We start from the raw sequence: 27,785 nt of genomic DNA, 5'->3' as shown, positions 1-27,785 counted from the left end.
GTACTTTAATAATAGGGTTTCTTGTATGTTTCAGGCCTATATGTATACATGAAACCATGCTATTTGAAAATGTCTCCAATGCAATTTTTTTGATATCATTTAGCAAATGGCAGATTGTTTGGCATCTTCCATTTAAATCAAGTATGGAAATATTAGAAGGGGTTTTTTTCCATATAAATATGAAGCTTGAAAGAAAGCCCTCCATTTTGCCAGTGCTTTCGTAAACCAGGTACATGAGAGATGAAGATTATGTATAATACTTTATTTTCTTGGTATGGTTTCTAGTGAATCTATATAGCCAAGAAAAATAATAGGAACATGTAGAGAAGAGAGAGAGCGTGGAATACTTCAGTGGCAGCGCTCCAGGAAAGCTACTTGTGTTACAAAAGGGATTCTGCAGCTCTGGCAAGTTCTGGCTCAGTGTTGGTTGCTGGCCGTGTTATGTAGCCAGTTTTGTGGCCAGTTATGTTTAGCAGAGCTGGTCCGACTTTCTACTTTTCTGTGAAACTGCCAATGTTTTCAATTGGCAAATAGCTATTTTCCAGGAAGTCTGACACTGCCTTTCCTGCCTTGAAGCCCTTTTTGGCTGTGATCTTTCATAAACTTAGTTTGAGGATGGCATATACTTGAGCTTGCAGGATGAGGATGTTCATTGTTTTGGCAGCTGTCATTAAAGTAGAATGCATTTGGCACCAAGTAGTATGCAGTTGGTTTTGAGATTGTCCTTGCCTGCAGTAAGAAATAATTGAATTTTAATAAATTCACGGAAGTTTACGCTCTTAGAAATGTTTCTCTATTAACAGTATGTAGAAGTTATTAGTACATAGTTACATAGTTGAATCAGGTTCTTTTTGACAGCGAAAAAAAGGCGGTTCCTGAATTTAGATTTCAGTCCAAAGCTGAAAAAGAAAAATCTTGGGTGTTGTCTAGCTCTGTGTTGATACTTGAGCTGTAGATAATTCAACATATGCAGAATTTCTAGTTTTAGATTTTGAATGCTTTACAATAGTATTTTAAGTTTAAGCAAAGACATGCAAAAGGTATAATTTAGCAAGTTGAGCTTGTTTAAGGTCAGAAGTCCGTGAGTCTGTTCATATTCACACCCTTGAAAGATTGAGGCAGCTAAGAGATGCGAGTGCATTTCTTCTTCCCACCCTGTGCTCCAAACTTTGCGAGTTTTATAAAGGTCGATGTTTAGAATGTATATGTCTAAACCTATGATACTTTATATATATACTATATATATATATATATACACACACACACACACACACACACGTGTGTGTGTGAATGTATTCATTATATATAAAATGCAGAGTTTCTGCAGTGAAAAATACAGTGTTTATTTTTAGAAAATATATGGCTACAAATTCATTTCCTTAGAAACTTTCCATCAAGCAAACAGCCTGCTCTTCCTCATTCCCAACCAAAACAAACTTAAAGTTGCTTATTAATTTAGGCAATTTTCCCATGAAAAATGGGTTCCAGGTCTCTGCCACAAGTGTTTGTAATCCGCCAGGTCACTGAAAAAAAGTCTCCGTGCATAAAACGTGAAAGGACATCTTTTAAAAAATACCATAATTTTGCAGTGATAAAGTTGGTGATATTTTTCCTCTGCAATTGTCATATTTCAGTTTTACAGAGTAAGAATTTGAGCCTCTTGTACTCTGTCATCTGTGTTTATTCATCTTATTTGATTATCTCTGTGAATTGCATAGCATAATAAACTGAGCATAGCTATCTCAGGAGGAGAGGCAAAGGAGACAAAACTTGCAAGCAGTTTTAGGATTCAGCACAATGCAAAACAAAAATATTGCCGGTTTGAACAAGTTTTTACACCTAAACTCATTTTGATGTAATGCTTCTCGAAAATATAGCCCTTTGTAGGACAGGATGGTGCCAGTTGTGCTATGATGTAAATTTACATCGTTTATATGGCTGAATGTGAACAAATCCTGTACAAATAGAGCAGTGAAAAAAGTTGCTAAGTATCCTGCGAGAAGCAAGTATCAAGTTTACCGATAGTGGTGTTGAGAGTAGCCATGGGCAGTTCAGCCTAATCATTTCAGCCAAGAGCGGACAACTCAGAGATGAAATCTTTGCTCTCTGTTTTAAAAGGAAACAGGACTGACAAAACAAGTGACTAATCTTCCCTTTTCCATCTGTTTTTATATACCTGTTAGAATAGATAATTGTTGTGCCTCTGATTTTCCAATATGCTGAGATCAGCCAGGCTCTGCCCTTGGTGTAACACCGTGTATTTCATGTGCTCTGATGACATTGATGATTCTATTACAAAAGTACAGTGGCGAATATAAACAGATCTATGTTAATTTTAAGGTCTGCTAGAAACACATGACAAAGGAATCGATTCTGAAGAGGAAAAGGACAGATATTGTAAGGTCAGAAATTTTATTTTCAAGGTTTGAGGATGACACCCTTTGGGTTTGTTTTTTCCAAATCACGAGCTAATGCATGCATCTTGTCTTCCTTTGTTTCAAGTGCTGCACCTTCCGATCGTATGCATCTTGTCTTCCTTTGTTTCAAGTGCTGCACCTTCCGATCATTACAGCAGCATCCCTTTCACTTGAGTCACTACTACATTGCTGAGATGGCTTGTAAGCATTGTGTATACAACAAAATAGAGAACCGGGACCCAAAGTTTGATTGCTGCCTCTTTAGCATATTTAAATAACAGTTAAAGAGTTTCTGCTATGTCCATCCTAGCAGTTTTAAAACTCAAGTGCAAAATCAGTACTTTCCTAGTAGGATGATTCAAATTTGAGTTCAGCTGCTTTCTGGCAAGAGAGGGTATTACAATCTAGGCTGCCTAAAATAAGCCATAACACCTCCCTCAGTGACTTCCCCATCATGTCTGTGGCTTCCTTTTGAGCTTCCACATCTCTTTCAGAAATGTGAAGTCTCGGTTCAAAAACTGTGGTGTTGAGGAATATTGCAAATGAAGTATTCCAGCAGCTACTTAGTTTCACTTGGAAAACGTGTGTTATTTTTTCTTTAGTCTGCAAAAAATGGAATTGTTTTCTGCATGGTTGTAATTCTCTTAAATGGCTGTGTCTTGAAACTTGGATGTACTTGTTTGGAAAAAAAAGTCTCCAGAGCTGTGTCTGTTTCTGTATTGAAGTTCTGCTATATATTTTGGGGAGTTGATTTAACATCCCACTAAGTCAGCAGTTCAGGGGCATTTTCATATTCCTGAGTTGCTTTTGTGCCTTTTGGCAGTGGGGATAGTTAAACACGGTCTTGATTCTGTTTTCTTAGATTCTGCTTTCAGTCTTTTTTATGATACATTCGTAGAGTCATCTTCAAGTAACACATATAAATGCTATAGCAAAATAGAGTATGACAGTTTGACATCAAAGTTATTTAAATTTCAGGAGGAGAAGTTTTTTAAAAATGTTTCATTTTTGCATTGTTTGAAATTTACACAAGCTTTTCTTTGTTAGGTTGGATGTGTGAGATCTGCTTGTCTGTTCGAGCTCCTTCATGCGTTTCCAGGGTATTTCCACACAAATACGCTTAATCAGCTTTTAGAGGGAGTCTGTTCTGTAACAGGAACTCCCAAGTGAGCCACAGCTCTTGAGTGAAAAGGAGAAGCTTTGAAAAAATTGTCAGGTCTCTGAATTGGGGAGAGGATGTCATGTGGAATAGTTCAGGAAAAGTTCCTGTCCCTTTTCTATGTGGGTTAACATCTCTGATTTAGACTGAACATTGTATTGCAAGGGGATTCAATAAATTACTATTAGCTATGTGCTCTCTTTCAGTATTTCCAGGCATTTGGGCCTGTGAAGTCCCTTGATGCAAATTCCCAGTACTTCTTTTTTCTTGTATATATGCAGGGAGAGATTGGATTGATGTTAGTAAAAAGGATGAGCGTCTGAATCATGAGTTGTGAGAGAAGGCACACTGCCTGCCTTTCCACTTGTTGTTTTTAAGCTATCTGTTAATTTAGATAATAATTTGAGGTTCTTGATTTTTTTTTTATTTTTTTTCCTTCTGGAGTGCCTGGAACACACAGTAAGGATCAGTTTGTCAGGACATCATGTTTTAACAATGGAAAGAATAAATGAGAAAAGCAGTCTCTTAAACAGTACTTGAAGTTTGTTCCCATTACATAGGTGTTACAGCTTTGTTTTAGGAAGATAAAAGTGTTGGTTCTTGATGATGCTTGTAAATTGAGACAGTCAACCTGCTAAGGTGACGTTCTTTTCACGCTAGATGTCAGTGTTAACATACCTGTTCTGTAATCTCAGGTGTAGTCGTTCTGTTGTCCTTGTGGATACACCTATATTTAATACTTCAGTTAAAATTTATGGTCAAAATGTCAAGACAGTAACTGCAAATAATGATTTGTATGTTGACTGTTAACAGGTGTTAACGGCTGTAAATCTTTTTCTTGTGAAACTCCTATGTTTTTTGCCTTCTATTGCACCAAGTAAACGCAGGAGAACCAGGTTGGTCTTTGTTAAAATGTCTGCTACAGTCTTTCCAATACCCAGATTTCTGTTTCGTCTTAGTTTTGAATAAGATGGCCTTGAAAACCTGAAAGATAGTAGATGGATGATAAATGCATCACTCAAAATTAAATCTACTGTTACAACATAGTTGTTTTTTCATCCTCTGAAACTGTAAATAATTAGCTGACTAGCAGTAATTCAGATGTCTCCTAAGGTCATTTGTTAATGTGTTACTTGAGCATGTTGTGAGACTACTCAAAGGCATGTGGCTATTTGCCTTGTTTCTTTTGGCTTACAAAACATTTTTTAAAATTGCCTGTGTTTCATCTGGGGCTTTGTAGTGGTGACTGTAATGTAGATTTCCTGGTGGCTGAAACTGGTCTTGTATATCAGGAAGTACGGTCACTGTTTTCTGCCTGCGGCTGTAACAGTGACCACAGCCCATCTGCTTGGATAAAAAGCCTCAGTGAAGGTATTGTGGTTAGTAGTAATAATAAACAGTGTGACATGATGAGCACTGGATTAAACACTGTTCTTTTTATGTCTTTAGCTTCTGTAGAACCTATTATTCTGCTACTCTATAAATTAACCATTGCTTATTTACATTCTTTTTAGTGTATTTTTCTTTCAGGATTTTAGCTGTCAGTAGATTTGTTACACTGTGCTCTCTTCTTTTCCATAACACCTCTAAGTGTCCAGAAGTACTTCCTTTGATATCAAGAGAAGAGGAGCTGCCAAATGTCCTTCAAAGCGTTTGGTATTTCGGGGACCTTGGACCCAAAGGAGGCAGCAGTTGGGTTCAAGGCCCAAGGTTTTATTGGAATATAAGCACAAATGTTTTTCAGGCAACTTCTTGAAGTTTTATTGCAAGAGTAGATGTACCTCAAACATATGTATTGGTGCCATTGTTCCACAAGGAGAAGTAGTATACTTCTAAAATAACACATTTAGTTCCTGGAAGTTGTCAGTGGCTGGAAAGTCTCAGGCAGTGGCAGGGGGGCTCAGCAGGTTGACTCAGGCTGCGTTCCTATAGCTAAGAAGCTTGGTGGCCACAGAGACTAACTGAGTGCAGGTGGGAATGTTGTAGACATGCGCCCTGTGGAGTTTATGTGTGACTGTATCTACAAATTAAGAAGTGCACAGTTAGTTTCCATTTTTGGATACATAAGGAGGGCAAGTATTGGCCATACGATTAGAAACAGGGTATATTTTTTCATATCAAGTTTTAACGGCAACACAGCAGAGCTTGATCATGTAATTTCCCTTTTATTTTTAGAGCATACCTGTAACGCAATTGAACAAATGCATTTTTCCAAGAGTAATAAAGAGAACCTACAGTTTTCAAATTCTCTTTTTAATTTTAGAAAGCTGCACATCTGCAGAAGTTGTTGCTGCTGTTGATGTGAACACTCTTGCCAATGAAGTTTATAAGCACAACTTTCCCAGCACGCCATTATGGGCAAAGACAATTGAGGTGAGTAATGGATGTCTTTTTTGCTCTGGTCTGGCATTTGTAGATGTAAGTTGTCTTCACTATCCTTGTTACTAGTAAGGGAAACAAAAAGATTTAATTTATGTTGTTATGAATATAGCAGTTTTACAATAACTTTGATTTCTTGTGCTGTGGTTCCTTTTTGAAGTTAGAGGGATACTCACACTGCAATCTCTTCCTGAAAGTCTTGACTGTTGCATCAAGAAGGGTTACGTGAATGTCAAAAGGAATGCGTACCAGCAATAAAGGAATGACAAAAATCATATTTTTAGATTAAAAAAAATATTTTCATGTCTTTTGAAAGAATTTAATTAAATTACTTGGAGGCATGCCTTCGTTTTGTAGTTATAGTTGAGCTTAGTAAAACACAAGAAAATAATACTGTTTGTACATGTACTGTTTGTATGTTTTGCGGTTTTTTTGTGGGCTCAATAGGTCAAATGCTTTAGGAATTCTGTCCCTTTTCCATATTATTTGGAGAAGAACTAGGTAAAATTGGCTTCTGTTTTAATAAATAAGGGGCAAGCTAGGCATGTGGTTGTGCCTGGATTTAGTTAGAAATTACTATATAATTTCTAATCTTCTTTTACAGTTTTACAACATGACAGTAAAAGATACTCAATTTGTTTTAAGACACCAGCTTAAGTAAGACTTAAATAGGTGGCTAAAGGTTAGCTGCTTATTCAGCACTCCATAATAACTGACTAAATGATAGTTTAAAGTTTTATATGGGTAAGTATAAATATGCAGATTAGTCAGTAAGACCTTTAAATTTATTGGGAAAATAGCAACTTTTGTCTCGTTTCTGTGGACAGTTATGTTACATTTGCTATATAGATATCCCTCAAAATATGTAAGGTGGTGATTTCTTTGTCTAGCTCATAGTTACTTGATCATTATGCTTCTCCTCTCCTCTTGGCCCCTTAGTATGTTGTCCTTCTGGTGTTGCTTAAAATTAGTCTACAGGAACTTCTACCTGTGTAATTAGCTCATGCCACAGACCTAATTCTTTCTTCTCTACACAGAAATATTTTTGCAGAGTAGAGCTTTCAGCCATGTAATATTTTTGAGGGATTTTTATTCGGCAAAAACTAAAATGAAGTAAACTTTACAGGGTGCATTGGTAGTGAGCTCCTAAGAGTTGAAACTCACAGTTTGGACCTGTAAAAATGACCATGTTAACACTTGAGCTACTTCTCTGTTCAGCTATTTTGTCTTTTGAGAAGATCCAATATTTTTTCACCTGTTTTGGGTATGTTAATTTTTTTTTTTTTTTTTTTTGTGTACAAAAACTTTATATCTGAAAAATGATACTTTATTTGGAGGAAATAACTAGTTGGTATTTTAATGTGATCTACTGAAAGAACCACTACACCTCTTCTGAAAAAATGAGTAGCTAAAAACCTCAAGATTATGTATAGATGCTAACATCATTATTGTTTTTGATTTATATTCAAAGCAACCAAATGCATATTTGCATCGTATGGTTTGCCAAGGTAGAAAAGAATGAAATTATTAGGTCAAGTGGCAGATTAGGTGATTTTTTGCTACGTGAAGCATGTAGTGAAAGTAAGAGGAGTAGTTTGGTCTGAAAGATGACTTGAGAGTTTCATACAGTTTACAAGACTCAAATTTCTTCTATTTGTTTCCTTATTCAGGGCATAACACTGAAAGAATTTGACAGATTATCTTTTGATATGATTTTGATGAGTCCTCCCTGTCAGCCATTTACAAGGTAGATATAGCACACTTTGGGGAAAAGTGCAGTTGTTACAGTATGTGCTGTTAAAGGAGAAATGTTTCCAAGAGCAACGCTATGTGTGGTTCACCTGTGTATCTTTCTCGTCCTAAGCAACAATGTTGTAGGCCTGCTCACCATGAGACTTACTGAAGTGGAAGAAATGCAGCAATGTGAATCCTAATTCTTGATCACATTTCTTGTAACATATATTTTAATTCAGTTGAAATAAAGTAAGTGTCTTATAGCACCTATTTTGCATACTATGTTGTTCCTCTAACAGTGAAATTCAAAGATTTTGCTGTTTAGGAGTGTTTTCTTTCCCTTCAGATATCAATCTAATCTTTCCCTGGGCAACTCCAGAAGGAGGATTGGAATTTCTCACTTCTGCCTAAGAGTGTAATCTGTTTTTATTTGTATCCTGAAAATCACACTTGCACACAAGGAGTTTATTCTGAGGAATATTTCTATTTTAGCCAAGACTAGGAGGATAATGGCTTTAAAATGATGTTGTGGATGGTATAGAGAAATATCTTGCTAATGAAGAACAGAACTTACTGAGATGAGTTTCAAATTCATGTAGTTTGACAGCAGTGACCAGTAGGCATAAGGTTCTGGTAACTATACTCATGCAAAGTAGTAGCTTCATGAAAAATTCTGTTGATGGTGATGAAACCACTTTTGTAAGAAAGTATATGTCAATGAATGCTCTAAGATTAAAAAGAAATCCCTCCAAAGTGGTGCTGATCTATAAAAATGTATTTGTGCAAACATATGATGTATATAGGAATCATTCCTTCAAATGTTATTGTTTTGTAATACTATGAAAAAAGATCTTTTTATGACTAATTTAGAGACATGCTAAAGCTCTTCTACCAAGGCTTTATTATTTTTAAGAGCTAATATAAGTTAGCACAGGCCTGGAATCGTTAGATTATGTTATTGTTTTTATAACCTATGTGAGCTGTCCAGTTTAATGTTACAAAATTGGTTACAAAGTTATTCATATGGGGCTCAATCGTGCAAAATGGTGCGTGCTGAGGCTTTAATTCATAGAAGTAATTTAATATATTCAATATAAAATAGTTAGATATTCCCAGGAACTTCAGTGGTTAGTTTTTTTTTGTTGTTGTTCTTTCAGAGCCAAGTATGTTCAAGGGGTTTGCTGGATGAGACTAGAATGCTAAACACTTTGTAGACTGGGGAGTGGGTTTCATTACTGAATGCTTCGATTTTAACCTCGCTGGGAGCTGATGGATTCCAGGACAGACTTTCATTCCTTAGAGCATTTCTTAGGACACTGCCTCTGTGAGCAGGTCCTCATGTCTGTACACAATGCTTTTGCAGAATCCCTTTTTGAAACTCAAAGCAAAAAGTGTCAGCATTCTGTAGAAAAATGTAAGTAAAATGTCAGTTTGCTGCAAGTGATATACAGGTGTTTCTTTATTCTTTCTTAGAATTGGCCTGCAAGGTGATGTATCCGATCCACGGACAAAGAGCTTTCTCTATATTCTTGATGTTCTCCCAAGGTATAAATGAACTTCTACCTCAGTTCTTAAGCCTTTGATGTAACTAAGTAGGTGTTCTATATTGCAGCAAGACATGTAATCTATAATGTTTTGCAGGGGTCCTGCGAGTGTTGTGTTGTATTACTTGTTTGTTTTCACGTGATCATATGTAACTTAAATACTTGTATGTTACTAATGCCATTATAGTCTCATAGTTACTATATATGCTTTCATTGTTTGGTTTTCTTTTTTATTGTGTGTCTGTGTAAACTCTGGCTATATCATAAATGAAACAGAGTTATTTGTTTTCAGTTCAACATCGAACTTGCACTGACTTTATTTAGAAGCAGGAGTAGGTAATATAGTAGTTTGCTAGTGGGCATCATGGAAACATGAAAATTGTTAGAAATACCAGGTTCAAAAAGCTTTGATTCAGCAGTTAGTCACATTTTGAATAGGTAACATTTGAAAGAGTTTGTTTAAATGTTATTGACTGCACAATAAAGTCCATCTTCCATCCCCTTCCATTCTTTCTTAAAGTGTCTATTCTGTCTTTTTGGTGCTGCTTCTAGATATCTTGGGGCAGCTCGTGTATTTTTGGTTTGTAGTACAATCTCTTGTTTTAAGTAGTAATACTAAAAAATTTGAATAGCACTGCACTGTCTGAACAGTGCCCTTGTCTTTGTGTTCATCTATCATTTTTGCCTGCCAGTTCCTAATAAAATAGCCATAATTATTTGTATTATTTATGCATTAAATTTTGAAACAGTAAATCCAAACAAAGTGGTTTTTGCTGACCTAAATTGTTCTTATTGAGAATGTTAAAAATCAGCTCCAAGTAATGCTTGTAGTCTTTTTTTTAGGAAGAGATGTATAGCACTGTAAGAACCCTTCCTGGGGAAGTGAAACAAGCAGTTGCTTGGGGAGATTATCCAACAGAAATCTCTGCTTCTGGATTGAGATGCCCATTGGGCACCACCTGGCATGAGCCTGTGAATTTGCATCAGTTGCAGTCCGCCAGACACTTACCTGGCAGTCCTGCTTCTGCTGGAGACTGAGACAGCTGCCCTCTATGTATTCCTTCATTGGTTAATCTTGCTCTTAGAATTGGAGGAGGACGAAGAAAGGTCCGGCTGGCTCTCTTTTTTTTCTTTTTTTTCTTTTTTTTTTTTTTTTTTAATGAATGCTGTCTGCACAGGACGAAACCAGTACCAACAACAGGCTTTCTTTCAAACTGCTGTTACCACTGGGAGAAGAGGGTCTTCATCCTTCCAGAAAAAACTTTTTTGCAGCCAGCAACATTAAATGGGACCACGTCTTTGTTGGGATCACCTGAGAAATCTGTGGCAGAGAACACAAAACAGAACACAATACAGATTCTGTAGCCTAGTAAGTTAGACAATTAATAGGTGAAAAGAAAGATTATCATTACTCCCTCGCTTCTAGCAGAGGCACAAAAATAGGGAGATAATGTGGGTTTCCAAAAGTTGCAAAGGATGTCTTTTCTGGAACAAGGAATGTAACTCAGTCCTCCAGACTGACCTTTCAAAATCATAAAAAGAGTAAATAGTGTGTAAGTTAATAATTTGTCAGAATAATAGTACCTTCCTTATCCCTAAGGGAATCCTGACCTTAGTATTCCTCTCTGTTAAACTGAGGCATAGTTAAGAGGCTGGCTGCTTTTGGAACGCTGTTGTGCATTAATATGGAAATGTTGCTTCCTGGTTACTGTGAGCTTAGCTGGATAAAGGGCAGAAGCTTTTCCTTCTCAAAACCAAAGCTTTAGACACCACAGGACATATGTTTTTTGTCATGATGATGCAAAGGAGCTGGGTTTGGCTGTGGCGTTTTATCTCAACACCCCACGAGACCCTGCTGACGTCCCTTATCTCCCTTGGGCAGGTTGTTTCTTGAGGCAGTACTGTAAGCAGTCTATAATATGTTCAAGATGGTGGCTTCTGCAGAGTTTCTCAGTTCCAATAGATTTATGTTTTACCGAGATAGTGTTTGTGTATTTTCTGGATATCATGTGTTTGCCAGACATTGAGTATGGAGTATTTCAGCCCAAAAAAGGGAAATTCTTAATATAGGAATTATCACTTTGCATTCTAAATTGGTACAGCATGTGTTCAGTTTATGGAAACTATAAAATAATTTCTCATCTCTTGCCTGTTCCTACCTGACATTCAGCCTTTTATAATGAAATGTTGCTGAAATGAGGCTCAGAGATAGCCTGGGAAGACAAATATCAGAGAGATGGAAAAGACAATTTCAAGATCTGGAAGGACCTGGGAAATCCTTGGAGCACCCAGGGGGCAAACAAAGTCTGACCTAAATGGTCCAGTTACTGTCTGTTTTTTTGTGTCCAAGCCATAAGCCAGGGAAATCTAATGCTAAGACGTCAAAGTGCTACTTTTACAGACACATTTGTAATCTTAATACCTGCCAAGTACTTAACACATAGTCTTTGTATAGTGATTACTTGTCTTGTGATCTGTTGATCCTGTATGACCTCTTGCATTTCAGGCTATGCTCTGGATTCATTACTTTAAAATAAGTTTCATAGTAAGTGATGATGATGTTGAGCATGAGTAAACATACCAACAGATATATTCTCCATTCCTCTGCAGGGAATTTGGCTGCTGCTGCTTTTTTTCAGTTCAGTATTTTTTTTTTTCACTATTAGTTTTAGTATTTTTATATTTGACGTAATATCTTATATAGTTTCCAATTTCTGGTGCAACTCTATACTTATTTTATTCTTCAAGTGAATGTCTTTAATTGATGGTAGTTAAGAATGTGCTACAACAAATTCTGCTATGATTTGTACCAGTGGAAGTCCAAAGTCACTTACTGACTTAAATGAGCATGGAGCTGCTGTGTGGTGGCATTAGTATCCTGTTTCTATATGCTGTTCTGAGATCCCAATTTGTGGCAGACATACTGTGTCTATAGTAGCCATACCAGACAATTAATCAGTGCCAGGGAATGTTCCCAGAGACTTGAATCTGAATCATGTATGCTTCTAAATTGTTAGAATGGCCCCTGGCACAGTTTGAGCATGTTCCTTTCTCCAGAGGTTTAATATGCTGTTTTTGGAATGAGCCTATTTCCAGACCTCCGCACTGATCTTGCTAAACCTCAGGCGCCTCTTTCCCCTTCCCCCCATCAAAATGAAAAAGTTAAGTATAGAAAATTGAGAATGTCTGCAGTTTGAGCTCTAAACATGTCACATTTCTTAAAGCAATTAGATGAATACTGGTTCTGATGTATTATCACTAAAGTTGATGTGACATTTTGACATTGATTTTGGGTTTAAGCACTTTAAAACAAAAGTTTTCTGTTCCATGGCTAAATAGTGATCTTTTTCCCCCCAGCAATTATCTTTCCTATTACAAACTCAATCTGTTGAATAATAATATTATGCTTTAGGAAATGAACATCAGTAAGTGTTTTCAGAAGTACACGCGTGGGGTACAGGAGGGTACAGCAGTCCATCTGAACATAAGTGGGTTTTGTTGTTTTTTATAATTACCAGCAGTCCACATTTTTAATAAAGACGTGAATGATTTGATCTAGGCAACCTTGAAAGTTGAGGTGCATTTTTTTAAGGATGCTAAACTTTCACAACTAGAATGATGTGGAAATACTTTGATCTTTCCTGTAGCTAAGCAAATCTGCAGATGAATATAATGTAGTTTACATCTTGTTACTCTGATGTGTTGATCTTTTTTTTTCCTTGTAGGCTCCAGAAGCTTCCAAAATACCTACTTTTAGAAAATGTTAAAGGATTTGAATCCTCTTCTGCGAGGTAAAGTCTAATTTATGCACATTTTAGTTTTTAATAAAGGATATTTTCTTTAGAAGGGGAAGGCAGGATTTTTATTTCCTAGAATTTAAGTTAACAAAATAGACTGAGATGGGACAGCCAGCAGCTGTGGGTTAAACATACTGTTTTAATTTAGGAATGAAAATCTTAAGTCGTGAAAGGAACTTGCTAAATAACTATTTCTTTCTCTAAGCAGATAAAATATGTTATAACAAGTTGACTCCATTGATTTTATTTGATGATCCTGTGTCCTTTAGAAGGGGTCAATATTAATTTTCAAAGAAAAATAACAATAGGTATAGCACTCAGAGGTTTTGGGTTTTTATCCATGACAGGAGCTCATGGTATCTTGTGTTAAGATCACAGTACATTATAGGGGCTTTCTTCAGTACCTTGGTTTATAGTAGAGTGTCACTGGTTCAGGGTTGCCATCAAACGGTCCAGAGATATATTATGAAAACTGTATGTAATATTTTTCTGAAACATGGAAGAGGGAAGTTATCAATAAGGTTAACCTACTGGCAGCAGGAGCATTCTCCTCTCTTGTGGGCAAAGCAGGAGACAGGGGGTTGAGGTCTTCCTTCTCATTTCTTGCTGGAATAGAGTAGGATCTTTCCATAGCATTCCTTCAAGCACCAAGAGAGCAGCCACCCTGCGTATCATGCTCCTTAATGAATATGACAGGCAGCTGGGAGATGCGGTCAGCGCTGTCACTAGTTAGGCGTGCAGCAGTGCTCTGTGAATGCTTGAACACTTCATTCGAGGTGCAGGCTGCTGCTGTAGACCCTGCGATTCCCTAGGCTATGCCTTGCTGGTCAGTGTTCGGAACAAGTTGTAGTTCAGAAAACACCCCCGTCGGAATGCTTGCTTTCTCTTATGACACTTGGGATGCGGTGTCACATACAGTGCCAGGTACAGGTCACAGCTCGTGGTTTTTCTGTGGTTCCAGCCTAGTGCAGTCTGCATGGAATAGAAAAGACAAGTCTCTTTAAGAAGATTTCCATTTCAGTGATTTTTCCATTTTTTATAAAGTACAGTCCTACCTCACTGTTATTATCAAAGCCACCAATTTTTGTCATCCATTGAGTTAGCCCTTTTGTTAAGGTTAGCTGATGCCATGTGTGTGAACAGAGGGAAGCAGTGAGCTATTTGTAGTGCTTTTAATCTCCTGTTGTGTAATTCACAATAAAGAGAATGTCTTGCCCTCTGATTATTTTCCTTGTTCACACACTATAAGTACCCTCCTAGAGATGGGATTTTTTTTTTTTTTTTGAAGGGGTGTTTGCACCGAAGTAGGTGTGAGATACCTGTGAATGTGTAATAGTCATTTTTGGCTACAGTAACACTGAACTTTGTATGTTGTCTCCTCAAGTTCAGAAACGGATGACTTCATATCTGTAATTCTCTGTCCAACTGAATATGCTGAATATCTTGGTACTTAAGGTGTTGCATTAAATATGTTTTTACTTAGGATAAAAAAGGGCCTAAAGGTTGTATGAAGGGAGTAATTGCTTTTTGATTCTTTTCACTGCCAGAAATGAACTTTTGCGAACACTAGAAACATGTGGATTTAAATATCAAGAATTTCTCTTGTCTCCAACCTGTGTAAGTACTAAAATTGTTCTAATATTATTTAACTTTTCAAACTGCACTGAGCCCCAGAACATTTGAAAATGATCTATTGTATTAGAAAAGAGAGTCATGCCCAGAGCTGAAGATACTCTCCTGAATGAGAAAGTCATCTGGCATGACTTCTGATTTCTTATCAGTATATTGGCATAATCATACTGCTGTTATTTTTCGGATCCTAGTCCCATATTGCTTTGCTACCATTTGCTACTTTTTAAGAAGGCATGAATTTACACCATGACCAGGAAGGTGGTTTTCCCTGCAGGAGCCTCATTGCTTCAGAAGTGCTGATGCCTGTGAATTTCCCAGCACAGAAAATGTGACTGTGTCATTTGTGGGAGGAGGGGCTTTGTTTGCATGTTTCCCTGACAACTGAAAAAAGAGTCGAGAGAGATTTCAGATTGTACAAGACTAAATGGAATTAGTGAAGCACTGTATATATCTGAGAGAAGCTGATAGAGGGTAGCTTGAAAACCAGTTGAGGTGCATTTGTTTAATTGTTAGATGTCTTATAATTCCTTGTTCAAAAAGGCAAGGAGACACCTTTTTGCTTTTTTATAGAAAACAAGTAGTACCTGTCCCAAGAAATTGTGATGCATGTAATTTTTCTTCTTGCCTCACATAAAAGTTTGTTTATGTTCCTGTTCATTTACAGAGAAAGTAAAAACCATGAGGTACAAAGAATAATTCCCCACTTGTTTCCTTGAAAAAACCTAGGTATGGAAGTTACAAGTGTTTAGGTATTATCAATTAATGCTGATATGTCTGAAGTCACATATTAGTATAGCATAGTTCTATTACTGTATATAATGGTAGATAACTTGTATGACACTATAGGCCACTTTTTCTCTCTTTATCACATGGACTAAAGGCTTGTGGATTTTGCTTACAGCTTGGCATTCCCAATTCTAGGCTGCGATATTTTCTAATTGCAAAGCTTCACGAAGAATCATTTTCTTTTCAAGCTTCTGGTCAGGTGAGTCTGTTAGTGTTAACTTGAATTTGCTTTGTTTCACGAAGATTGAGGGTTAAATTTTCAGTTTAGTGGTGTGAGTTGAGGAATGGAGAGAGGGATAAGTAATATCAAGAGAAAAGTTAAATTTGGTCTCTTTTTTTTAGCCTGGATACTGAGTTTTCTAAGGACAGCAATGCATGCCAGTGGCTTAGATGGCTTTAAACAGTTGGGGGACAGTGGCTGATAGCGGGCTAGAAAGCATTGCCTTCTGCTGCCTTTTTCACACCCTTGGCAAGGTCTTTTTGCAAAGGCAATTATTTGCGGTTGTTCCTGACGTCATTGCTGGTAGGTCAGCAAATCTTGATGCTAACGTTTTTTGAAATCTTTGTGAAAATAACATTGAATGGTTATTTGCTTTATTCTGAGCATCTCTGAAGGAATTTTTACTCACTGCAGAGTCTGCTGTCAAGTTGTTTATCATATGCAGTTCTGTAATTTTTTTCTCACGATTTGTTTTTAGATATTGACAAGATTCCCAGATCAGCATCTAGAAGACTTATTCAAGGACAAAGTCACTGACAAAGTGGGTGAAGCTAGCTCTGCCTTGTCTTCTGAAGAGAAGAATCTGGATCCAAGCATTGGTCCTGATTGCAGCCGCAAGAAGAGTTTACCAAAAGGGGCCTTTCTTTTTAAGCTTGAAACAGTAGAAGAAATTGAAAGGAAACACGGTCAGGACAATGATTCCTCTATTCAAATGCTAAAAGATTTCTTGGAAGAGGAAAATGAAGAAATGAGTCAGTATTTCTTACCACCAAAGTCCTTATTGCGCTATGCTTTCTTGTTAGACATTGTTAAGCCCACCTGCCGGAGATCCACATGCTTTACAAAAGGGTAAGTTGCAAAGAAAATGTCTTGCTGAATCATGTCGTGAAATTTTAAGTGTGTTTTTGCTCATGTACTGTAAAAACACGAAGAGCCATATCATCAAAAAAACCTGAGGCCTCTGAAAAAAAAAAAAAAATCTCCTTATATAGTGTGCTTCCTGGTCCAGTGGAATGCCAGCATGAGAATCTGTCTGGCAGAACATCATGTGCCCACTCCAAAAAGGCATTCACAAAAGACAGTGCCATTTGTTGTTGACCTTCACAGAAGCTTAATTACCCCTGCGGAAATATGGTTCCAGTAGACTGGTATAGTACTGATTCATTAATGAATTTTTTTATATTGCTCAATGAAGTTACAAAGTGTCATGCATGATGGATCCATCCCTCATTAAAACTGTCTCCACTGTACATTTTATTGATTTCTTGGATTTTTCAGCTGTGTAGGTCAGAATAGCTGTGGATTGGCCATATGTCATAAAACCGGTTAGGTTGCTGCATTACAAATCATATTTGATGGAGCAGAACATCAGTGCTTTTCTGTCTAGTAGTTTTCTGATTTGTCCTTTGCAATTTTAAGTTTGGCTGCCGGAGGTTGTTGAGTGTTCTGAAACGCCACAGACAATCGGTCAGGAGCTTTTCCACTGAATGCATTTGTATTGGAAAATGCCAGTTGGGGCCTGGAAGTTTGTGGGAAATACTAATATCGGTGAATTTTTCAAATTAGATTGGTTTTTTGGAGTTCTCAGAATGTTTCAACACAATGGCTTAGTTGAAGAGCTAAAGCTAATTATAACTTTTTTTTTAATTAGTAGAAATTAGACTGCCAGATTGACAGAGTTCCTGCAGATTTTGTGATTTCAACTTTTTGACAATAAAAAAGCTGAGAAGAGACAGAATTGCAAAAGTTCAAAAGTTGTGCAACAGGAAAGCCCTTCCCCACCCCTCATTGACATATGCCTTTTCTGTCCTCACTCTTTTGACTTGCGGCAGAGTCAGCATCTCGTGGGGTCTGTTTCTTAACTAGAATAGTCAAATAAAAACCTTAGGCCAGAATGATCTCTTATGTATCTCATGTATGCCTTAAGTTTCATCAAAAATAAATTGGCCATTTGTGGTTTCACTAGAATATGCCATGGTAGTTTGTGGTCATGTTTATCCAAATCACACTGAAGGAGGCTCCTGAATAGTTCAAATGAAGTCTTTGTGTATAGTGGTGGGAAATCTGACATGGAACGTGACTGTTGCCCTTCTGCTGATGTGGAAGGAGCCAGGCCAGATAGTTGTGGTAGTTCTTCTTGGCTCAAAACATAGGAATCCAATTTACCGTCTTTGTTCCCTTTTTTAAGAGCTTTTGGGAAGGAAGGTTTCCAACATGGTTGTCAATGTGGTCATACAATTTACAGCTCTGCATTAGGAGAAAGATTATAATTACATCTTAGGCTTCATCCAGTTCATGTTCTGAGGCCAAGAATAAGTTGCTGCTGTATGTGTTCTAGGAGTCTGTTTTTATGTTTCTCTGAAACATCGGATTTAGGAAAGAGGACACTGAAGGGAGCAGAACAGCACTCCAAGTAGTACAGAGAATCCTTCTGCTGAGATGCCTGTCTGATGTCTTTCTTACAAGTCATACTGATCATCAGCTTTGAGACTGGGAGAAAAATTTCCCTCAGTTCTGATTGATCTTCAGATATTTCCGGCAAGGTTTGTGTGATGAGGATAATCTGGGTATGCCTTCTCCAGTCCTTGCTAATTCAGGGACCTCAAACACCGATACTTCATCAGGTTTTTTTTGCCTTTCTGCCTTTGTCATACCAGTATGTCTTCTGACAGGCTTTGGTGGAGTATAGGGCAAAATGTAATGGCCTGTGATGCACTAGAGATCAAGCAGATGATCCTGTGTTGCCTTCCGACCTTGCACTCCTAGGCAACTGGAAAATGATGGCTGAGTTCCTCAAGACTACAAATGCCATGGTTTCTCTTAGGCTTATGTTTGTGGTGACTGAAGTTGTGAGAGAAAATTGTCTGTTTTAAAGGACAGAGCAAATGAAAACTACTTCTCTAGATAAAATCATTCTGGACTTACTTGTAAGTTCTTGATATTCTATTGACAAGAGAAGCAATACCTTTAAAATAGTGTAATATTAGTTACAGAAACTCTCTCTAACATTGTGGAAATTACCTTTTTGTTAGTCGTAACATAGGACACAATATACCCAGAAATAATATGTTATGTGTATGACATCAAGAGGTTTTTTTGAAAGCTTACAGAAATAAAGAGAGGGGGAAAAAAAAATCTTGAGGCAGACGAAAATTTAAGACTGTAATTTCTTAAGCCAACTTCTTTCATTATAACTGGTAATGAAATGTCAGAAAATCAATGCATCATTTTTTACTGTGGCAAAAATTCCTATCTTTAATTATGTTCTGAGTCTAAGATAGGAATGTTAATTTTTCTGTAGTCAGCAGCTGCAATAATTAATAACAATCCAGCTAGCATTGGCCATCTGCCCACATTTGTGTTGAAAAACCAACACACACTCCCCCTGCCCCCAAACCACTTTTACACCAACTGGATTTTTTTTGTAAGGAGTTCTGTACTCTAGTGCCAGTTATTTAGACTGGAGTATTTTATATAACATGGATCCTATTAAAAGATTCTTTTTGCCCAATAAAACTCTAAAATACCACTTTGAAATTTATCCTCATTTATTTATTTTGGCTCAGATATATTAATTTGAAATAGGATCACATGCTACATCAGAAGAATATCAGGATTCCTCAGTGCTATGTGTGTTACATTGTTAAACATTAGGGAATTTTCAGAATGCAACTAACCAATTAAAGGTGATGTATTTACAACACAGTTCGATTCCATGTGTTTTTAATCTGTATCAGTGTTTAGAGCCTTTTGTTCTGATCCTAAGGAAGATTTGCAAGCAATTTATTTTAAAATGAGTGTTGCTCTCACTGATATTGGCAGAACTACTCGCAAGCTTTTCCAACTGAAGAAGAAATTCCCAAGATTGAGCCGTACTGGGTCATTGTGTCTGTGCTGAAGGGAGAGTATTCCTTCATTCTTTGTGGAATTAGAAAGGCTTGAAACAAAAATTGTTCCAGTGCCTTGCTTTAGAATGGGCCCCAAATGGAGCAAAAGACCTTTATAACTGTCTTTACAGATAAAGCTAGAGAATAGTATCTGTTAATGGTTGATGCAGACCACGTCGCTCTCATGCAGAGGATCTTCCAAAGTTCTTCCACTGCGCAAAAGCCATCTGTTGACTTGATTCGGTCTCTCTGTTTGGAACGTTCAAACACTGTCATAGTTAGACCAGCGAAAGCCCATAATTATATTTAAATCATAGCCTGGAAGAGACTACAGAGTAAACATGTTGTTACGCAATCAACCACAAAGCATCCAAAAAAGCTATCATATGGTTTTAGAATGTAAGTTTGCTTACTGCTTAGTTGGTTTTAATTTTTTTTCTTTCTTCTTTTTCTTTCTTCTACTGCTCTGCATAGATCCATAGCCATCCTCTATCCTTTCCCTCTGTGGAAAATCCCCAAGCAACCAAAGTTTAAACCTGACTGAACCGCTTTGTTCCTAATGGATTGGTATAAAAGCTGGAGGCTCACACTAATGGTCCTTCTTTGAATATGGAGAGCCAATTTGAACCCCTAGGACCATTTGGCCTTTAACGCATTTTCCCTTAATGTAAAATTGGTTTGTGCAATGTAGATGGCCCTTTCTGATGATGCTATGCTTGAATTCCTTGGCCTTGTACAGTTGCCTAGTTGCCTTATACAAGGCATTAGTGCGTCTAAACCTTTGTGCACTGATTGCAGACTCATCCCCAGAGAGCATGTTCAGAGGCTGCTGCTCTCCAAGGGTTAGCATTGTTAATAACAAGGCCTTTTGCTTTGCCTGACCAGCAGGTGTGATTTGTTAATCAAGGCAAAGGAACGTAAGTAACCTCCCTGTATCTTTGCAGTTGTCAGTACTATGAAGTCCAATGAAAATATTAATTTAAGATTGTTATTGTTGTTGTCAAGGTATGGACACTATGTAGAAGGGACAGGCTCAGTTCTGCAGACAGCATTAGATGTACAGGTAAGAATGTGTAGACTAACATATGAGAATGACTTCTTTTAAAACTTGTTTTTTTCTGTCTTCTGCTTTGTTATTCTGAATATTATAACAAAAAAGCTTTTAAAACTACATTTTATGGCAGCTGAGTTTCTAATTTATTTACTTTGCATTCCTAAACAACAGCTTATTTAAATCATGATTGTATGTGTGCCTCTCTCTGTGGAGAATATGAGTTGCTATTAATTTATTATCTGTAGTGTCATACAGAGGTTTCACAGCGGTATGTGAAAACATTAAAAATGACTAATTCTGTGGATAAACTACAGTACAGTGTCATGAATCTGGGGCCATTTTTTGTACGCAGATGATCCAGTAAATATTGTCAAATGTTTAGCATGTTTGAATTTAAAAAGTATTATTTATCTGGGAAGACATAGTATCTTGAAAAGTTCTGCTGTTGATACTAGGTTCACAAAGTGGTGTTTTGGCATTGAGTAAGGTAAAAATAAATGTATTCATGAATCATCATTCAAAGATACTTTTCACAAAGCCTGTTTTGTACACAGGCACCACCTCCTGCACTTCTGTGCTGTTCACTAATATTATATGGCATTTCTAAGCATAAGAAGAAGGCAGCTTTGGAACTCAGGATAATGTATTGTTTGAAGCAAAGAATGTATTAAAACAGCTTCATCCATACAGCTTAATTTGTGTGGATGGTCAGCTATTGAGTTATATTAAGTCACCATACTGTCATTAACAAATGTTTATAGTCCTTTGATTGCCTCATTAATTATTGCTATAGCTTGTAACTGGAGGAAGAAATGATGAATGCCCTCATGGCAACATTGATTTCTTTCTTGCAAGTCCATGTGTTGAGATACTGGCTGCAAAAATATAACACCAGTCATACTTTCAAGTAAAACACGCTATTGTCTTTGACACTGTGATAATCAAAGAAATATTCTGTTAAGGTGTGAGTGTTAAATTTTACATATTTGGCCTGCATCAGTGATATCTGTTGTTTTGGATATTCTTCATAGCTTGAATCCGTGTTTAAACACATTGAGGAGTTACCAGAAGAAGAGAAGCTTATGAAATTGTCAACACTAAAACTGAGGTACTTTACCCCAAGAGAAATAGCAAATCTTCATGGATTCCCTCCAGAATTTGGTATGTGCTGTACCTATTTCTACATCATTCTTCAGAAATGCCAATGTAGTTTTTTTACTGGGGAATAATCCATGCTTTTTTATTTTGCATTTTTGGGGTTTTTTTGGACTGTTCAGTCCTTATGGTTGATTCTTGTTATTTGGCTAACTCTGAATTTCTCTGAATTTCCACTAGTTTTTTATGTTTTATAAGAGCCAGCTTCTGTGGTGGGGTTTATCTTCATAAACTAAGAAAAAAAGTTTTGGCACCAGAAGTGCTCTCTATTACTGAATGGCTATGAAGGAATACCTTTGTTTAAAGTTGAAACTATTTACTCAGCAGCCAACATTACTCACAACTGTGGTAAGTCAACATATCCTGCCAGTTTAGGAGGCCTGTTAGTGGTTCTCAGTGTTTTGAGCTGCTTGCTTTCTCCCTTCCACACATTTGCAGCTGCTGACAGAAAGGGAATTTCAGAAGATACAGGTACTTCTTTGTTCAGGAGTAACCAAACTCTTCAGTTAATGATTTTTTTGAGTCATCCCTGTTTTCTAGAAAAGGCAGTCCTAGCCCTTGGTCAGTTACTTTTTCTAACTGTTTTTGTGGAGAAGAGGGAGTCAAGGAACAAGACTCAGCAATACCAGTACGTTGGACACAGGTCAACCAGAATTAAACCTGAAATAAATTCACCAGAATTCCTCTTGTAAAGAAAGGCAGGCAAGAAAGTGTAGCTGTTACTACCTGCTAAGGAGTTTGGCCTGCTGCCATCACATCAGATCACTTTACTGTCTCTCAGCAACACAAGCATCCGTAGAATAAGACACCGCTGACGTTGAGTCATCTGTTATATTTTTCTTCGACTTCATCAGGGACTTAGAGTTCTGAAGAGTGCTAATAGGTTTTATATATTTCTTTCTTTTGCAGTTTTAGTTTGTTTTCTCATTTATTACTTGTAGTTATATTCAAAATTACTACACTCAAAAAACATTATCAAGGTTGCAAAGTCAAATGTTAGAGTTGCCAGCACTAAGCTTACTTGTTTAAGAGTATTTGCAGGAGTGTGCTGTGTTACATGCCAACATGCAGGATTTTTTCATAGCCTCTCTTCTTTAATAGATTTGTTCTTTTTGCAGACAGCCTTTTTTTCTTAGCACAGCTCTGTTCCATATTGTTGTAGGCTGATGTAAAGAAACTTGAGCTAAACAGGCCTGGATTGGGCTTGTATAGGTTTATTACGGTGTTCAAGATCTCTTTTGAGCAGAGAATTGCCCATTTTCTCTTTTTTTTTTTTTTTTTTTTTAATACAGGATGTATTTTCCAAATGTTAAATCAGTCTTTGTGACATCGCTGAGAGGTGTAGTAGGGTTAATATTGCTTGTATTTTACATAGAGAGAACTGAGACAATGGAGAAATTCATGTTTGGAAGACTCCATTAATTTAGGGTGATCAGTTTGCAAAACCTGACCTTTATTATTTCAGAGTGCTTGGAATGATACCGTGCTTTCTCTGTTCAGAACTCATCGTCAGGGATAGCTGTGAGCCTCAATATTTCGCAAACCAGAACTGAACTCTCCAGAGAAGTCAGGCTTCTGAATTTGAGGAGCATCCAGATCATGACCATCTATGAAATGCTCATTTAGCAAACTTGTCTTTTGTCACCTGGGAACTGCAGAGGGAGGGACAGGGACAAATTCCACCTCTCAGAGGGCAGTACCCTTCTGCCTTAATCATGGGACTTTCTTTACAGTTCTTGTGGTTCCCTGCCTCGCTATACTACTTTTCCAACTTCCACAACGCATAAAACAAGCCTCTCTCATCCAGTGGTTTCCTCTCACATATACTCCTCATTCATAGGCAGAACAAGCTTTTCCCAGTGCGCTGAGTCACAAGTCTGACATTTCTTTCCTTTGTGTTTAACCTAAGACATTTCCCACTTCGTACTTAAAGTGTTACTCAGCTCTAGGCTGATTTAAATCTTTGGTGAATTTAGGTACTATAATCTAAGTTTCTTTTGAGGATTTGCAAGATAAGGTTCTTTTTTGAAAGTTGCTATATTTATGACTGCAGCAAAGGGTGTTTCCCTGACAGCATTTCTCCCATGTTAAATTTCAAGTCATTATTGTGAAGTGTGGTATTTTCAGAGAGAAATGTGCTGTAGTTTCTCTGCTCCTTTGTTCTGTAGTGACAACAAAATTGGGCTGAAATTTTCAACAACAGAAAGCTTGGAGATGTACCCACTGCAAATATGTTGTTGGTCCAAGAAGCTAAAGAATGAGAAAACTATAAGCTGCAAATGAAGTGAAGAGAATGTCAGGAAGCTTTGTAACAGATGCTGTTACGAGCTGCAGCTACAGTATTATCAGAAGAAACATGATTGAGTCTAAATGATTCTATATTTTAACAAATTGGTGGCCTTTTCCAATACGTGAGGTCCAGAGTTAAAATCATTGGTTGTTCTTAACATGAACAGATTTATTTGTGCTTTTAACATCTAAATGTATAAGTAGTAATTGCACTATAGGTCAATGAAATACTGCAGTCATTTGTCTTAGCCGCTGCTGTGGGTCCCACAGCAATATCGTTAAAAGTATCAGAGCATTCTTGCACCTGCGACCTGCTTTCATGAGGGTGATGTCAGGATGCCTTTTCCATTTTTCCTGTTGGTGATGTATGTAAGCTATTAGGAAACAAATGGCAGCCTAGTGGAAAGCCAGCACAATGTGGTTGTGCGTGTTGCCAAGATCGTAACATCATCAAGTAGCACGCATGAGCTGAATGATACAGTGAGAGCTGTGCAGCAAGTGCCAGCGTACTATGATTTGTGAAATCTGTCCTTCTGATGTAGGCTGCTCTTGAGCCAAGAAGATAGAAAGTGCAAGATAATGTTAACAGGCAGATGGAAGAGGCTTGGGATAAAGGAAACAGTGAGCCCTGAAAATTAACTCAGGCTTTCAGTTGCCAAGAGGCAGGAGGAGAAACTCTGAAATTTTCAGGGTTCAGATAAGCTTCTTGGGCTATAAGTGCATATGCATCTGTGTATGTGCAAAAATACATATTCATTTTTATATACTTTTTTAAAATGAGTAGATTCTGTACCTTATTCAGTGATTTAATGTGAAAACTCCATCTACGGAAGAGTGTGTGGGAGTGCAAGTGATTGTTCCAAAATGAGAAGAACGGTTGCCCAAATGGGAGTGCCAGGAAGCTGGGCAGAGTGGATGGAGCTGGCAGAAGATGTGTTTACCAAAGCAGTCCATATTTGAGGCATTAATAACTGGCAGAGAAGGGTGGAACAACTCCTCCCAGACACCTCCTCCTCAGCTTTCCACCCTTGGCTCAGCAACTGTCTCAACCATGTTCTCTCCTGAGCAATCCCTCAGAGAGGATTTTTCTGAAGTGCTATGAAAACTTCAGAACATACATATCACTACTTGCACACACAATGTGTTTATGTATCAAAGCTAATCTGGCTGGTGATGGCATTGGGCTCAAAGTTAGGTTTTCTTCTTAGGGAATGATCAAATAATTGAATGTGATCAGGTTTCAGCAGCTTAGCAAATGACCCTAATGGTTGAATCACCACTGCTGCTTGTCTTTCACTCAAGTTGAAGCAAATGTACTTTAGCTCACAGCTGGAGTAAGCTAAGAGTGCAAGCAAGGGCAGTTAAAGCAGACCCGCTGGCTGTTGGCAACTTCTTCATTCTCAGAAGCTTGGTCACCTTTGTACGCTCAGTACACAACACAGCCCTTTCACAATACCTGGACCAATTTAATTTTTTCTGGGCCTCCCTTCTTTCTGCCAGTCCATGCACTTACCATGAGAAGGACATTTCAGATGCTGTCTGTATTTCTGAGTGCATTTGACAGTGTCAGCATTGAATTACATGGGAAATTGTTCAGCTGCTTGATCAGTCACTGAATAAGCCTTGCTCATAGCTTAATCTGTACTGGTGGTATATTGCATTGCGAGACTCATTTGATTTGCCTCAACTGGTAAGAGGGGCTCAGATGGAAGTACAAAAAGCTTCTTGAGAAATGCAGTTTAGTCCATCTGCAGAATTGGCACATTTTCTTTCTGCCGTGGCCATGTTCTTCTCTGGGTGTTTTCTAGAGTAGTGTTTGTGCAGTGTTTTAGGTGCTGCTGCCCCTCCCTGAGACTGATGGATGCTATATGAAGAGAAGGTAGATCAGCATTAGTTGCACAACAGAGCAATTTTTTTGAGGCTTCTTGTTAAACCTTAGGGATGGCAGTACTGCTAATGGAAGAACTGATACAAATCCAATGCACTGGTTGTGAATTATTTGTGTAACTTTGTGAATTTTAGGTGGGGGTGGGGAGGTGAACCCTGCTGCAATCTGTGATAACTGCATTAAGAACTGTTCACTGAAAAAAGGAGTAGACTAAAAGCTAGGAACAAACCCAGACTAATGACACTGCACTACATGTTTTCGTTTTAGGCTTTCCTGACAAAGTAACAATAAAGCAATGCTACCGTCTTCTGGGAAACAGCCTCAATGTACATGTGGTGGCAAAATTGATCTCCGTTCTACTTGGATAATTTAGAACCTGAATCTGATGAGTACGGACTGGTGACAGAAAATACTTCCATCTTTCAAGAGAAAGCTGATGGCAGCTGAACAAAAGTCATAGCTTACCAAAATATCTGTCCAGACATTTTGTTGAACAGTTCTGATATATTTTTAATACCTTGCTTTTGTGGTGGATTTGCACTGTAGAGGTGTTTTATTTAAATGCAAGTTTCCAGGACTTAATTGCTGTATTTAAATGTCCTTTGTAGTTTGCAAAATGAAAAAGACCAGCAGTTATGTATACCTCAATGAAAATGGGTAAGACTATTTTATTTTATCTTAAAACCTAGTACAGTATAAAAAGGCTGTAAATGTCAAAGCTGTTTTAATTAAGTGCAGAGACCAAGTTCTACATGTAAAATGTCTTCATCTGTAAATACCAGTGATCTATTCTTAAAAGAGTTATTGTATATATGATCTGAAATTTTGATGTGTTTTTTGTAGCTAATGAAACTATTAAATTCAGTATTTTGTATACAATTTTTAAAAAGACAGTGTCATCCTTAGTTTATGGTTGTCACATCCTCTCTAAACACTTGTAGGTTTCTGGAAACCAACTGTATCTCTCTGGAATGATTTGTTTAGGTGCAGCTGAATAAAAATATTTCAAGACTATCACAACCCTGACAATAACTTGCCTGTTTCTTTTCTCACTTACATTATTCAGGATAAGATCAATGCTCCTTACCAAAGACCTACACATAGAAGACATAAAAAAATTTAAAAGTTCTGTGGCTAGGTTCCTATGGCATAAGAACTGGAGAAAAACTATGTGGGCTTCTTTTGAAGATTTATTCACAAAACTTGATAGTAGTACTGGGGTTAGGAGTATATGTTGGGATGGAACCACTGCATATGGCCATCCAGAGTGCCACGGCTGTATACATAGAGCTGGACAGAATGGTTTTTTAATCATCAAGTCTTGTGAGTTTAATATCTCTGAAACAATAGAGAAAACTCTGGGAAAACTGAAAGCCTTCTAAAGAACCACATGTTCCGGTGGTTATTTTTACTTACAGGTAATATATATTGGTATCTAGAGAAAAAGCAGCTTGAGGGAGGAAAAGGCAAGATGACAGTAATCATCCATTAGGGAGCTGGTGTGTCACAAAACCGAAGGATTCCTTAGATTGATCATAGTTCCCGTACACCAAAGCAGTAAGTTGTCAAAGCCCTCAATTCTGAAAAAGACTTAGTTTTTTACTATTTTTTTTTCCTATGGGATGACATGGGAACAGTCCTGGCGTATTGCATCTAGGCTTGGTAATGCAGGAGAAACTAAAGAATAGAGAACAGAGCTGCTGTAGAGATACTGCAGCTGTTCTCGTCTGCTGTAGTCCTCCTGAAAAAAAAAAAAAGAGCTTGGTATTGTTATTTTGTGCTGTACTTTATCTTATGCTGACTCCTTGTGTATTTCTTCTTCAGTCTTGATTTGCATGCTGCTT

At 37.5% G+C, this 27,785-nt stretch overlaps 1 protein-coding gene and 1 long non-coding RNA gene across 11 annotated transcripts in view; one reads left to right on the top strand and one right to left on the bottom strand.

Annotated features, from left to right (window-relative positions):
- The window catches only part of TRDMT1 (tRNA aspartic acid methyltransferase 1), a 31,346-nt gene extending 3,561 nt beyond the window's left edge, over positions 1-27,785 (top strand). The window contains exons 2-12 of one of the 10 annotated variants that reach the window (XR_014228931.1): positions 5,840-5,949; positions 7,626-7,702; positions 9,163-9,234; positions 12,959-13,024; positions 14,578-14,647; positions 15,564-15,647; positions 16,147-16,517; positions 20,561-20,618; positions 21,641-21,770; positions 26,209-26,598; positions 27,766-27,785. Coding sequence is in view for 7 of the 10 variants with exons in the window: in XM_082318802.1 (XP_082174928.1) it covers positions 5,840-5,949; positions 7,626-7,702; positions 9,163-9,234; positions 12,959-13,024; positions 14,578-14,647; positions 15,564-15,647; positions 16,147-16,517; positions 20,561-20,618; positions 21,641-21,770; positions 26,209-26,309 (1,139 nt within the window). In the remaining 3 variants the exon portion in view is untranslated. Of the gene's footprint in view, positions 1-5,839; positions 5,950-7,081; positions 7,220-7,625; positions 7,703-9,162; positions 9,235-12,958; positions 13,025-14,577; positions 14,648-15,563; positions 15,648-16,146; positions 16,518-16,660; positions 17,841-18,006; positions 19,678-20,560; positions 20,619-21,640; positions 21,771-26,208; positions 26,963-27,765 lie in introns of those variants that run through there. The other 9 variants (XM_082318802.1, XM_082318805.1, XM_082318803.1 and 6 more) reach the window with 9 other exon arrangements.
- On the bottom strand, positions 1,271-12,944 carry LOC309594174. Its single transcript, XR_014228967.1, has 3 exons — positions 10,818-12,944; positions 10,243-10,554; positions 1,271-4,560 (listed from the first exon to the last, which is right to left on the bottom strand). It is a non-coding gene; the product is annotated as an uncharacterized lncRNA (long non-coding RNA).

This window comes from Platalea leucorodia (assembly GCF_965183815.1).
Source record: "Platalea leucorodia genome assembly, chromosome: 1".
NCBI classification, from domain to species: domain Eukaryota; kingdom Metazoa; phylum Chordata; class Aves; order Pelecaniformes; family Threskiornithidae; genus Platalea; species Platalea leucorodia.
This window is presented reverse-complemented; position numbering and strand designations above follow the sequence as displayed.